At 35.0% G+C, this 14140-nt stretch overlaps 1 protein-coding gene across 1 annotated transcript in view; it reads right to left on the bottom strand.

Annotated features, from left to right (window-relative positions):
• The window catches only part of LOC138825447 (titin), a 201988-nt gene that overhangs the window by 145382 nt on the left and 42466 nt on the right, over positions 1 to 14140 (bottom strand). Inside the window, exons 52-75 of the mRNA XM_070020028.1 lie at positions 13816 to 13923; positions 10892 to 10972; positions 10640 to 10717; positions 10326 to 10412; positions 10089 to 10172; positions 9683 to 9763; positions 9374 to 9457; positions 8650 to 8730; positions 8159 to 8377; positions 7181 to 7258; positions 6909 to 6983; positions 6612 to 6704; positions 5560 to 5637; positions 5110 to 5370; positions 4810 to 4890; positions 4573 to 4650; positions 4024 to 4107; positions 3671 to 3754; positions 3396 to 3479; positions 2959 to 3186; positions 2558 to 2635; positions 1154 to 1225; positions 914 to 997; positions 319 to 390 (exon numbers count right to left, since the gene is read on the bottom strand). Of these exons, the coding sequence (XP_069876129.1) occupies positions 319 to 390; positions 914 to 997; positions 1154 to 1225; positions 2558 to 2635; positions 2959 to 3186; positions 3396 to 3479; positions 3671 to 3754; positions 4024 to 4107; positions 4573 to 4650; positions 4810 to 4890; positions 5110 to 5370; positions 5560 to 5637; positions 6612 to 6704; positions 6909 to 6983; positions 7181 to 7258; positions 8159 to 8377; positions 8650 to 8730; positions 9374 to 9457; positions 9683 to 9763; positions 10089 to 10172; positions 10326 to 10412; positions 10640 to 10717; positions 10892 to 10972; positions 13816 to 13923 (2433 nt within the window). The remainder of the gene's footprint in view (positions 1 to 318; positions 391 to 913; positions 998 to 1153; positions 1226 to 2557; positions 2636 to 2958; positions 3187 to 3395; positions 3480 to 3670; positions 3755 to 4023; positions 4108 to 4572; positions 4651 to 4809; positions 4891 to 5109; positions 5371 to 5559; positions 5638 to 6611; positions 6705 to 6908; positions 6984 to 7180; positions 7259 to 8158; positions 8378 to 8649; positions 8731 to 9373; positions 9458 to 9682; positions 9764 to 10088; positions 10173 to 10325; positions 10413 to 10639; positions 10718 to 10891; positions 10973 to 13815; positions 13924 to 14140) is intronic.

The raw sequence follows: 14140 nt of genomic DNA, 5'->3' as shown, positions 1-14140 counted from the left end.
TCCCTTCAAAACTTTGCACTGAAATCAAACACACACACACACACACACACACACACACACACACACACACACACACACAGACACACACACAGACACATACACACACACACACACACATACACAGGTGAAACATCCAAGAAGGAGATTTGAATGTATTAGTTTGCCTTCCCAATTTTTACTAAATAACATATACATATACTTTGTTTTAGAACTTGCATATGTTTGTTTTCTAGGATGAAATATGCACCCTTCATTTCAATACTAGACAATGACAACACAATGAAGCCTGACATGCTATTTTCTTAGGAAGTCATCTACCTTCAGCTGGTGGAGCTTCTTCTTTAGGGAGAATGATTCGTCTTTCTTCTACTTCCTTAGGTACCTCAGGAACTTAAAAGATATTGATGGTTTTAGGCGTTTAAAATGCAAGAGCCAAAGAAGAATATATGAAGATCAAGTGCCCCATTTTTTTTATGACAACATATATGCCTGAGAAGAAACACTGACATTTCACAGGACTCATAAGAGGAGAATAAAGAGATCTGTGGTTTAAGATGAAGAGCCAGTTAAAGAGAAATCCTAACTTTTATTGCTATAACCTTTTCTTCTTTTTTTATTTTTTAAGAGGAATGATGCATACTTCAGGAATTGGTTTCCCAGTCACATGTGGCTCTTTAAAGATACAGAACTTTAATCCTTTTGCTTTTGAGAAACAACATATTTAGAGATACAATGTAAAATGTATGAACACAAAGTAGAAAATGAACATGACACTGACGAGGATACATACAAGTCACAAGTAAAGAATGTCAATGACAGACCACAGGCTACGAAGATTTATGTTGAACGCTCTTGCGTGGATGAAACCACAGTTCAACATTGGTATTAAACATATCCGGGAGACAACTGGTACCTTTGGCAGGTGGAGCTGCTGCTTTCTTAAGACTTGGAGGAGGCACTTTCTTTTCTGGTTCAGGTTTCTTAGGTATTTCAGGCACTTAAAAGATAATATATAATTTCAGTTTCACAAACATACAGACAACGGGCAGGTAGCAAGAATATAAGCTATTTTAATAAGTACCAAACAGGATATTTTGACTTTTAGGTGAAGGGAAGAAATGGCAGCATCTAATGTTCTTGAGAATAGCAGTACCTGTGGCAGGAGGAGTCTCCTTCTTAGGAACAACCACTTTCTTCTCTGGCACTTTCTTCTTGATCTCAGGCACTTTAAAGACATTGTTTTATGATAAGAACTTATTTAGAAGGACAAGAAAAACAACAAGAAGAACACACATGGAAATACCAAGTCACTTAGGATAGGGAAGTAATGCAAATTAGGGACTCAGCGAGTGTGATGTGATTAGGATTTGTAGATCAAGGGATCAGCAATCTATTCATTTATCTGGGAACAGATGCTAATATTTCCCTACTTAGCTTGTATTAACAATTTATTATCATCTAGAAAATACTTCAGAATTCTTGCTATCCAATCGAGGACCAGTCTTTCCATTTCATTGCTTATATAATTACATAGCTTCATTTTCCATTGTGGTTCATAGTGGACCTTTTTCAGAAAAGATTTTTCTTCTTTAAGATATAAATATTCATTATGTACTAGACTGTGCCCTAATTTAACATGCTTGATCTTGATTTTATTTAATCAAGGATAGGGTACTTTTATAGCTTATTTAATTTTATCCTCACAATACTATCTTGGCCCACTAGGACTCACTAGTTTCCTTATTTTTTTGTCGGTCATTGGGTTTGAACTCTGGGCTTGGGCACTGTCCCTCAGCTCTTCAGCTTAAGGAGAGTGCTCTACCACTTGAGCCACAGCACCACTTCTGGTTTTCTAGTGGTTTATTGGAGAAAAGAGTCTCATGGACTTTTCTGCCCGGGCTGGCTTTGAACCATGATCCTCAGGTCTCAGCCTACTGAGTAGCTAGGATTACAGGTGTGAGCCACCAGCGCCTAGCGTAGTTTCTCTATTTTATCGGAGAGGAAATGGAAGCTCAGGTTACCTAAAGGATTTTCTTCAATGCATCAAGGTATAAAACCAAACATAAAATCAAAATTTCCTGGGCTACCAATTATACACATGTATCAGAAAACTTAAATAATTAAGTATTTCGATAAATATATTAATCATTTTTTCCTTACAGATTGGTGTTAAAAGGGTATTTAGTAAAAAGTCCGTGAAGGATAGAATTTGAGAACATTATTATTTTATGTTTCAAATAATTTTTTCTATAGGTAATTTAGCTTTGCAAACTACTTGAACAATTTTTTTATTAAAGAAAATGATAGGAAGTCAATTATAATGTTTGTAATCATTTTAGAAAAATTTTAAACTTTGCTTCCATATATATATATGGAGCTTTGCATCATATATATGCAAGGCTCCAAAAGAAAAGAAATGGCTATCAGTGTCTTGAAACACTTTTAAAAATAAAAATGTGACATTCTAGAAATGTATTTTTTCTGAAACCTAGCTACTTCATATTTTATCTGGTAAAGCTATGGGTAGAGAATATATATTCATTTGGGGGAGATATACCTTTGGGAGGTGGTGGAGGTTCCACTTTTTTGGGAGCAGGAACAGGAACTTTCTTCTCAGGTATAGTTTTCTTTGGCACTTGAGGCACATAAAAAATCTCATTTTAAGATACTAAAACATTAAATATTAAAACAAACAAACATATATAAAACAAAAGGATACACGAAAATAAGACCATAAGTAACTAGACAATTCACAGAACAAAATTTGAAGACATTCAGATAATAATAATAATAATAATAGACAGATATATAAAAGCAAGACATGTCTGAAATGTTTCCTAAGATTTACATGGAAGACAACATAGTAAAATATTGTAAATAAAATTAGACGTGAACAAAAAAGATAAAATGGTAGAACGCTACACAGAAAAGCCTTTATCCTAAGAAGAGCTGCTATACCTGGTGCAGGTACTGGCACCTTAGGTTTAATTTGTGGAAGAACTTCAGGCACTACTTCTTCCTCTGGCACAAATTCTTCTTCTTCCTCAGGTAGAACTTCCTCCTCCTCAGGAAGAACTTCCTCTTCCTCAGGTAGCACTTCTTCAGGAGCAATTTCTTCTTCATATGCAATTTCCTCTTCCTGAGGTAGAGCTACAGGAACTGGGACTGCTTCTCGTTTCTTTGGCACTTCAAAGATATTTATTTAATCGCACAAGCATCACATTTATATAAAATATTCAGACAAGGAAAAAAAACATAGAAAGCACATATTTTGTGACCACAAAGCATTAGTTATGACAAACATACAGATCATCAAGCATTAATGATAATTAATGAGGCTCTAGAACACCAGTTCATTTTCCCTTGTGCCCTGGTTCTGTCAGAGGTGAATGTACCTTTCGGTGGTGGGGCTTCCATCTTCTTTAGGACGGGAGTTGGTTTCTTTTCTTCTGGGATGAGCTTCTTGGGCACCTCTTGCACTTTAAAGATAGTTGTGTTTAAGAATATGTTCTCTTATAGTGTCTTACAGACATAACTATGTAAAACAATTATAAAATACCTGACATTAAAAAGACATTTAAAAAATGTAAGATCATGAGGGTATCTGTATAATAATATTCATAAATGTGAGGTTTCTCCCCCAGGTACTTAAAATGATAAAATAATATACCTTTTGCAGGTGGAGCCTCAACTTTCTTAGGGGCAGGAACTGGCACCTTCTTCTCAGGCACAGGCTTCTTGGGGACTTCTGGCACTTTAAAGAAATGATGGAGAGAAAATTGTTTATATTTATATAATATCGCAGTACTGAGTTCAAGTATAGTTCCAAAAAATAACATAAAGCAATAAAATGATAACGGAACATTCTAAGAAGCATTTTTAAAAACCAAAATCTTTTCACTTTTCATTAAGAGATCGTGTTCAAGAGTTGTGTCCTTATAGCACACAGTACTGAGCCAATTACTTTCTTGTGTTTTACTCTTATGAAAATAAAAAATGCTGTGATGGTGCAAGTTCATGTACCTTTGGCTGGTGGAGCGTCCACCTTTTTCGGGACAGGCACTGGTACTTTCTCTTCTGGTATTGGTTTCTTGGGTACTTCAGGAACTTTAAAGATACCAGATATGGTTAATGTCATGTTGTTTGGCAACAGCAAAGAATTGAGCAATTTAAGGTCTTGGTTGAAGAATCACATATATTGTAACAATTTCACTTTAAGACAGAAAACAATTGCCACAAAACAAAAGGCAGGATATGCACAAAAGCTAAAATAAAAACACACTGAATTAAAGGAGGAATGTTGATAAAGACTACACAAAAGGCCTGGTAAATGCCGAACTTATTTTACTTTAAGAACTTTCCGATGAAGAGCAGGAGACAACCATTAAGCGGACAACATGCTTAAATGACAAAATTCAGAGATGAATATATGGTAACCTACTTCCATGACCAGTTGAGTAGCCCTGTTATGGCATTATTATTGTTACCGAGAAAGACTCGGAGGGCTCACCAGGTTATACTACATGGGTAAGTTACTCTATGATTTCACTGATGGACTGTAGAAGGATGTACCTTTAGCTGGTGGAGCCTTCTCTTTCTTAGAAATAGGCACAGGAACTTTCTCCTCTGGCTTCTTAGGAATCTCAGGCACTTTAAAGATATTGTTTAGGGTTAACTTATTATGAATAACATACACATTTAACGTTTCCACCAATCACAACACATACAAAGTTTTGTAGTTAGAGGAGAGTTAATTATTTAAGGGCAAATTAAGTCTCCTATCTACCCAGCATGTGAGTGGTTGTATACCTTTTGTTGGTGGGGCTTCTTTCTTTTGGGGAACAGGAACAGGTTTCTTTTCTGGAACAGGTTTCTTGGGGACTTCAGGCACTTTAAAGATATTATTAAGAATGTTCAAGATGTTGTCAAATAGGTATAAAATATGAAAAGCTCTTCACAAATACCATGTTTCAGTGTCTAAAAAAATCTACTTCTTTAAGAAGCAGAAATGGTCACCAGTGCCCCCTCCCCACTTCAGAACTGAACTACGTCAGACACACAAAGTCCATGGATGCTGGTGCATTGAACTTTGCAAGAGGTATTGTGTACCTTTGGCTGGTATCACTGGTACCACTTCTTTCTCGGTTATAAACTCCTCTTCTTCATGAATGTATTCTTCTTCCTGGATGTACTCTTCTTCATAGACATACTCTTCTTCTTCATGAAGGTATTCCTCCTTATGAATATATTCTTCCTCTTCTGCATGAACATACTCCTCCTCTTCTTGTACAATATATTCCTCAACATGGGTTTCAACCTCTTCTTCAAAGGCAACCTCTTCTGGCTCTCGTTTTTTAGGTATTGCTGGCACTTTAAAGACATTATCTTTAAGTTGGACATTTTATACATTTTCTAGTTACTCAACATAATTAAGACATTTTAAGAACAGAGGTCCATTTCTAACAAAAGAATAGGCTTTACCTTTCTCACAAAAGAACCACACATTGAACTGAACATAAATTCAACAGTAATGAAGACAAAACAAGTAATATTAAGTACCTCTAACAGGAGCTGCTACTTCCTTTTTAGGAACTGGAACTTTTACTTCTGGGACAACTTTCTTGGGCTTCAGAGGCACTTGAAATATTAAATATAAGGACATTTTATGATCAGAAGCAGGCTATCTAGTTAATGTTAGGTTTGTTTTTATTTTAGTCAGATTAATTGTCTGTAATGTAACAGATACATCTATAAGAAGCTATATTTTCCGGCAGGGGATGTGGCTTAGTGCTTGCCTAGCATTCATGAAGCTCTGGGTTTGATTCCTCAGTATCACATAAACAAAAAAGGCCAGAAGTAGAGGTGGTGGCTCAAGTGGTAGAGTGCTAGCCTTGAGCAAGAGAAGCTCAGGGACAGTGCCCAGGCCCTGAGTTCAAGCCCCAGGACTGGCAAAATAAAAAAGAAAAAAGAAAAAGAAAATACATTTTCTGTGAAAATAATTAGGAAGATCATAGAAGTGATAAGCTACAGAAGTACTCAAGTCAGTGTGCCTTATTTCAGAGGACAAATAAGAAATGATGTTTGTGTTTAAGTGCCTTTGCTTATAGGAATATCTTCTAAAGAAAATTTAAATTTAATTTCTAGATAAATAGGATAGTCCCCCAAATTGTAAATAAGTGATCCATCTTCATCCAAAGCAAGAAAAACTAAACATTTGACTTAGTTTTCTTTCTAAAATCTTCAATATAATTTTAGAATGAATAGCTAGCTATAGCACTTTGGTGAATGTTATTATAATAGTACATCAATTTAGTAAATCAGGAATAAGCCAAATGGTCACTGATTTGAAGTCCAAACATTTTACTTTATAATATGTATTACAATATGTCCTATACCTGGTCATAGACACTGTATAAGATAGTGTGGCTATATCTCAAAGTGATTTTTTAACATAATATCTTCTTGTCTCACATTTATGGAGATTTGACATTAAACATCCTCCAAGCGATTAACTTGAAAGACACAGAAACAATGAAGTAAAGCCAAACACAAAATCATTAATTTCAATAGACATTACAGAAGACCATAGTTCAAGAAGGAAATGATTATACCTTTAACAGCTGGTTCAGCCACCTGTTCTTTTTCACGTTTTGTAATTGAAATACTTATTTTTTCTTCAACAACTTTCTTTGGTTCTTCAGGAACTTGAAAGATATTAATTATTAAAGAGCATGAAAAACAGTCCATTGAATACTATGGAACAAGCATTTATGAAAAATTGACATGTTAAAATTAGGACTAGAACAATATACTCATTTAATACAGAAAACAGAAGACAAGATAGTAAGACAAAGTATGGAACAGAAGTAATGAAGTTGTTTGGGGGTAGTTATCATTCTGCAATATACCTTTGGGTGGTGGTGGTTTGAGTTTCTTAGGAATGAGGACAGGTGCTTTTTCTTCAGGGACAGCTTTCTTCAGCACTTTAAAATATTAAATTAAGAGATTAAAAAACTGAACTAGATATCTCAAGTGTTAGTAAGAAAAAAAGGCAAGAGATACATAATGCAACGTATTTCCAAACACACATGATTTTACATATAGGCACTTCAACATGTATTTATAGTGGACAGATGGGCAGCAAACAAAGATCTCAGAAAGGATGTTTTTCTCACTCTACCTTTTGCTGGTGGGGCCTTTGGTTTTGTGGGAACAGGTTCTTCTTGGACAGCCTTTACTGGAATAGGCTTCTCAGGTTCTTTAAAAGTACATACAAGTTATTTAGTGTTAGACTTTAGAGCACAAATACAAAATACTTCTTATCAGATTTTTTTTACCCACAGTATATCTGCTAGGTATAAGATTTAGACATCCGAGTAGCTGAAACATCTAAATAAGTTTGTTCTAAGCCTTTTTCCTTGCTAGTGACTTCAATTAGGTAATTGTAACTCTTTCTTACAAATTCTCATCTCACTTTAGAAAGACAAAGTCATGACTAAAATTTCTCAGTCTATAATCCTAGTTTTGTTTTTGTTCTGTTTCTGGGGCTTGATCTTGGGGTTTGGGCACTGCCCTTGAGTTTTCCTTGGGTAGCACTTTACTGCTTAAACTAGAGTCATTAATTGTAGAGAAGAGTTCACAGACTTTTCTGCTCAGGATGACTTTGAACTGCAATCTTTAGATTTCAGCCTCCTGAGTAGCTAGGATTACAGATGTGAGCCTCACCACCAGATCCAGCAATATAAGGCTAGTTTTTAATGACACCTATAAAGCTAGAATTTTCTCTAGAAGATTCTAGGTTATGAAACTTTAAAAACTGAGCAAATAAGATAATACTAATTTGCCTCAACAACCAATAGGAATTTATTCTTTGAGTAAAATAAATGCTTTGGTACCCAAATTCTATGTATATAAATTTGATCTTCATTAGGTGAAACACAGCCCTTGATCTGCCTTTACTTTGGAAACCCTCATTGTCAAGTTTTGGTGATAAGAATCCTAATCCTTTAAGATTTATGGAGATTTGTTTTCTTCCAGAAGACATTCAAAAATATTTTTTGAATGAAACAAAGTTATTTCTAAATCTCTTTGGGCCTTCAGTTTTTATCCTGTTCTGGTTGAATCTATTTAATGTGGAATTTTGCAGTCGTGCTCATACCTGTGATGTATTCTTCACGTTCTTTGCGCTCTTCATAATGTTCATATTTGCGTTCTTCATATTCTTCATATTGGTCATATTCTTCTGTTGGTTCATATTCCTCATATTCTTTATACTCTTCGTAATCTTCATATTCTTCATATTCCTCTTCCCGTTGTTCTGAAACAATTTCTTCTTCTTGAGTGTAAGACCATTTTTTCTCTTCTGTTACAGTTACTTCTAGAACAGCATTGACAACAGGCAACATTTTATTTGAAGCACTTTTAGGGATGATCGTGACAATGTTTTTATTTCATTCTTTTGTGATGGTTCATGCATTGGGTACAGGAGACCCTGATTGTCCTTTTCTAGCCAATGAATCCTATAATGGACATTTACTAGTTATGATTTCAATGTTCAATTTGTGACTTTAGTCGAGTAAATCAGTGCAAGAATAGGAGTCAAATTGGCACTATACATTCTTTATGTAATTTAACCAAATTATAATATACCTTTAGTGAGACGAGATTCTCTCTTTGGAACTTCAATGGAAACCTTTTCTTCTTTTATAGCTCTTTTCTTGACTTCAGTCACTTTAAAAGAGTAAGAATTCAAAGTGTTAAAGGAATTTTGAATAAACAAAGGACAAAGATGCCCATAATGGTGTTCATTAAGCTTTTCATTTAAATGGCAAGAAAAATCAATAGACTTGAAAATAAACACAGTCTAATGTCACTATAAATAAAGCTCCAAAGATACTGAATAAGTTTAGGAGGATCAAGTAGTATTTACAGGAAGATCAAAAAAGACACAAAAAGGCACAAACAATGACTGAAACTGAGTACAAGCATTAGAAAGAAACTTGTATTATATAAATAGTGTCTTCATTTTAATAAGCTCTATTGGTACAATGTAGAAAATTCAAGATTTAAAATACTTAAAAATTCCATCAAAGACTATCACATAAAGCAAGCATTAAAGCAGAATTGTTTACTGTATGGACAATAAACATATGAGAAGACGAATGCATCTGGAAGAAAACTACACATTTAGAGGATTTAAGTTTTTTATGAAACAAGTACTTTCAAAGTAGTTTCTCTAAAGAGACATGAAAGAACTTACATATATCACTTACTTATAATATCTATTTAAATTATTTTCTCTAATGATCCTGATTCTACTGGATTAGTTTTAACATCAGATGCTTGGTGTGATTTCTTTAAAGAGTCAATATACCTTTAGCTGGTGGTTCTGCTTCTCTTCTAGGTTTGAGTTTTGGAAACTTTTCTTCTGGGACAACTTTCTTAGGTTCTTCTGGCACTTTAAAGACAGATTTCACTTTAAAGAATTGTTTTCCTTATCAAACCACAAATGCAATCATGTAGTACTAACTCAGACATAAAAGACTCAGTAATTCCATCATTTCAAACATCAAACAACATTTTACAAGCAAGACAGGACCACAAAAACCCACCCCATAGCCAGTATACTAGGCAAGGAGAAGAGGACATGGGGAATAGTGTGCACATTGGAAGTCTGAGGTACCTTTCCGCCTTGGAGGTTCCACTTTTTTAGTTACAGCAACAACTTTTTCTTCTTGGGTAATTTCCATGTGCCTCTCAGTCACTTAAAAGATAATTTTTGGGTTAGGGAGTGATATCATTTAAAGTGGACCTTAAAAATTATACATTAGCCAGAAAGTACCATGATTTTAAAATAGAAGAATTTACAAGGCACACACATCTAAAACATCACAAGTAATATTTTACCCAAAGACAAAGCCATAATACACCACTGCCACCAACGGACATCAACAATCTCTATATAAAAAGTGTGACCCAAAGGACAGCAACCAGAGAACAAAAGACAAGACTTTAAGATTCTCAGTGTGTGTGTCTGTCTGTGTGTGTGTGTGTGTGTGTGTGTGTGTGTGCTGAAGGACTTTGTTTACCTTTGGCTGGGGGAGGTTCTTCTATCTCAACAGCTTTGGGAGGAACCCTTTTTTCTGGAACTGGTTTCTTTGGTTCTTCTGGCACTTAAAAAACATCAGACAACGTGGTCAAACACACAATATGAAAAGCACTAGACACAGGCACACTTAGTTTCTTGTTAATGTTATAAAATTGTGAAGAATGTATAAGATTTCTTTTGAAAGATAAGTAGTGCTCAGTAATACAATCCAAAATACCTTTGGCTGGTGTCACCTCCTTTTCCTTTTTAGGGACTGGTGCTGGAACCTTCTTTTCTGGCAAAATTTTCTTAGGTGGTTCAGGAACTTTAGAAAGATTAAGAATATCAGTTTGCTTTACATTAATACATGACATCATTTTCAGACTTACAATTTACTTCTTGAAAATATCACACATGAACACAAAAATTCATGACTATACTACACAAAAACATTTAGACATCTATGCTGACAAAACTTAGGCAAACTAGAGGCATAATATCTATTGTATTTGAAATCCAAATAGTATTGCATTTCTTGGAGAGAAATAGTACCTTTGGCAGGTGGAGGCTCCTCAATTTTAGCAGGAACTTTTGGTTTGGGTATAATTTTCTTCTCATGCATCTCAGTCACTTAAAAAGATTATAAAATACATTTTAAAAAGTCCAGATTTCTTCTCAATAAAAAGAAATCTAAAGAATCTCTTTATTGGCCATTTTGCAATAAGGATGGTAAATTTGGTATAAGAGAACATAAAGAATGAAACGAGCCAGGGTAGAAATAAATCTAATTTGAGAGTTAGATACCTTTGGCTGGTTCTGCTTCCACTCTCTTAGAGATAAAGTGCAGCTTTTCTTCTACAACATATTCCTCAGGCTCTTCCATCACTTTAAAAATAATTAATTTTAATGCAAATTGTAAAGTTTTCTAATGTTGGCTGTAACTTATTACTTCAAAGACTAATTAACATAGCAAAAGTTAAACACTTCCTGAATTTCTGATTGTTCTCATTTAAAAGGCCCAAGGAGAGTGAAGGGATAGTAGGAAAAAAAACAAAGGAGGGGGTAACAATGTTTGACAAGAAATGTACTCATTACCTTATGTAACCCCTCTCTACAGCATCTTTACAATAAAAATAAAATTTTAAAAAAGGTCCAAGGAATATCAAACTAAAGCATATGCCTCAATAAAGTGAATGGGAACTATATATCACTAGGTTAGTTAATTAAAAAATAATTTGTTATAATAAAAGGGATGTACCCTAGTTTAATATTTAGTGTACTATAAAGATATTCACACTTGTATGCACAGAAATAGCAGAACATCTACAAGACAAAAGCAATCTTAGTGGCTGATTAAACAAGAATACAAGAATTTGAAGATCAATTTCAACAATAACCCAACAATCCAGATGGGAAGGTTGTAGAGTAGAAACATATTCTTTACAATTTAAAACTGAATTGCAGGATATTTGCTTTGAATTTTCTGGGATACTTAAGAGGAAGTCAGAAGATTTCATGTGATGTTTGAGCATTTGTATATAAAATTAGTTATAGAACAGAAAGGTCAAATTAAAAACATCTGTGCTCTTTAGAATGAAAGTAAATCTAGTGGGTTACCCAGCTTTTCAGCTTAATAAAGCTATAAGAATATCATAGAATACCTCTTTGTTCTATGGTCAGCCTCTCTCTCTCCTCTCTCTCTCTCTCTCTCTCTCTCTCTCTCTCTCTCTCTCTCTCTCTCTCTCTCTCTCTCTCTCGTGGTGATAACTAGGGTTTAAACTCAGGGCCTCATGTTTCCTAAGCAATTGCTCTTACCACTAAGCCATGCCTCCAGCCTGATTTTTGCCTGCTACTTTTCAGATAGGTGTACCTTTGATTCACCTATGTTAGGTTTCTTAGTATGTAGGATAACAGTCATGTTACACTGCATCTTGCTTTTTAGAGAAAGAGTTTCTAGAACATTTTTTTCTGCCATTCCCAGCCTTAGACTGCCATCCCAATAACCTCAGCCTTCTAAGTAGCTGGTATGAGAGGCCTGAGCCACCAGTACCTGGTTGGCTTGCACCTTAAGTGTATGGAACACTGACTTTCAGTTACTTGTAACTTAGATCTATAGGTTATACTGTGAAAAACTGAGAATACCCCCAGACTTACACAATGAGAATTTTCCTTATACATGTGCTATGACTGTTTTTCCAAGATATTTGGAGAAGATAGAGACCTTTTCAAATCCACAGGATTCTTGGCTAGGTCTACCATCGAGGACTCTTCCAGGAAGCACAAAAGAATGGATCAGCTTCCTCCTGGGAGTCATGCTGTATCCAGTTCTAGTCTAAGCCATTCCACTGATACTGAATCTTTAATTTCATGTGGACTTTTCTTCCAAGTAGGGAAAGGGGGATGGAGAATCACCTTTTATGAACCAGAGATATACTTGAAGATATCTAAAGGTACTACAATACTACCTACATTTCATTACGAAGAGAATTTGTAATGTAGCTCACTTCTTTCCCTCTAAAGCATATCAATATTAGTACTTTCTTAGGACATATTTATAGATCTATAGGCTTAGCTAGAATGGTGACTTTTAGCAGAGAATCTAGTGGTGTCTTTATTCACTGAAGAGATTTCTCAATGAAATGAAGTTGGATATTTGAGTCCTTAAATGATAATGAACCAGTATTGTGTGTGTTGAAACATCTGAATAAGTGAGTCTGATCGCAGATACAACAGAGTTGTTTATTCCATATATAAAACAGGAAATGCTTTATCGCCAGTGTTTCAGACTCATAATTTCTAGAAAATAATGAGGTAATATGTTTCCTCGTTCACTTTAAAACTGTGATTAAGGACACATTAGTAACCTATGAAATCCATTTAATGGGTTATCACTTGAAGTTTTAAACAAAAAACTAGAAACAATCAAAATCTATCATACATAGTAAGGGTAATATTATTTTATAAAACATTTGTCTCAAATATGTGTGTGTGCACATCTAAATGTGTGCAGGGTTATAATATAAAATATATTTCTTCTTTGTGGTAAAAATATATCTGACAAAAACTGCTTAGAGATATGAGATACTTGTATGTATATATGTATGCATATATATACACACACATATAAGAATACATGTATATATATAATTTATTCCTCTGTGTAGCCAATAAAGTATATATTTACTCTATGCTGATGTAATGTTCCTGAATCTTTTTTAAATTATATTTTTATTATTTTTTAAGTAGTTGCAAAAAAGGCCTACCATTCCATACTTAATCTTGTGTTCAGATCAAAAGATACACTTTAGCTAAGTACCAGTGTCTTAAATTTGTAATCCTAGCTACTCAGGAGACTGAGATGTGAGGGTTGTGGCTCAAAGTCAGATGAGGAAGGAAAATCTATGAGACACTTATCTCCAATTAACCACCAAAAAGTTGAAAATGGAGATGTGGCCCAAGTGGTAGAGAGGTAGTCTTGAGCAAAAAGCTCAGGGACAACACCCAGGACTGGCGTGCAACCGCGCGCGCGCGCACGCACACACACACACACACACACACACACACACACACACACACACACACACACATCAATAATACAACCAGAGGATGATCATTGAGTTACTGAATTGGTGTTATTACTTAGTAGCTTGATAAGCAATCTGTGAATGATAATGCCTCATCAAGACTCTAGCTTATTTGATAGAAATTATCTTATCTGCATCATTTACCTTCATATTCTATGATCTCTGCTTGTTCTTCTTCCTCCTCTCTTTCCTCTTCTCTATAAACAGAAATGGATACTCTTTCCTCTTCTTGGGAATAACTCCATTCCTCCTCTGTGGGTATGTTAAGAGATAAGATTGGGCTGGGCATCAGTTCTCACTCCTGTAATCCTGGCTTCTCAGTAGGCTAAGATTTGGATCATGATTCAAAGCCAGTGCAGGCAGGAATATCCATGAAATGCTTATCTCCAATTAACCACCAAAGAAGGAGTGCCTAGGCCCTGAATTCAAGCCCCAGGTCTAGCACAGGCACAAAAAGTGATAAGATTGA

The sequence above is a fragment of the Dipodomys merriami genome, unplaced genomic scaffold (genome assembly GCF_024711535.1).
Source record: "Dipodomys merriami isolate MVZ:Mamm:240054 unplaced genomic scaffold, mDipMer1.0.p SCAF_1, whole genome shotgun sequence".
NCBI classification, from domain to species: domain Eukaryota; kingdom Metazoa; phylum Chordata; class Mammalia; order Rodentia; family Heteromyidae; genus Dipodomys; species Dipodomys merriami.
The sequence above is the reverse complement of the archived record's forward strand: the minus strand, read 5'-3'. Positions and strand labels throughout refer to the sequence as shown.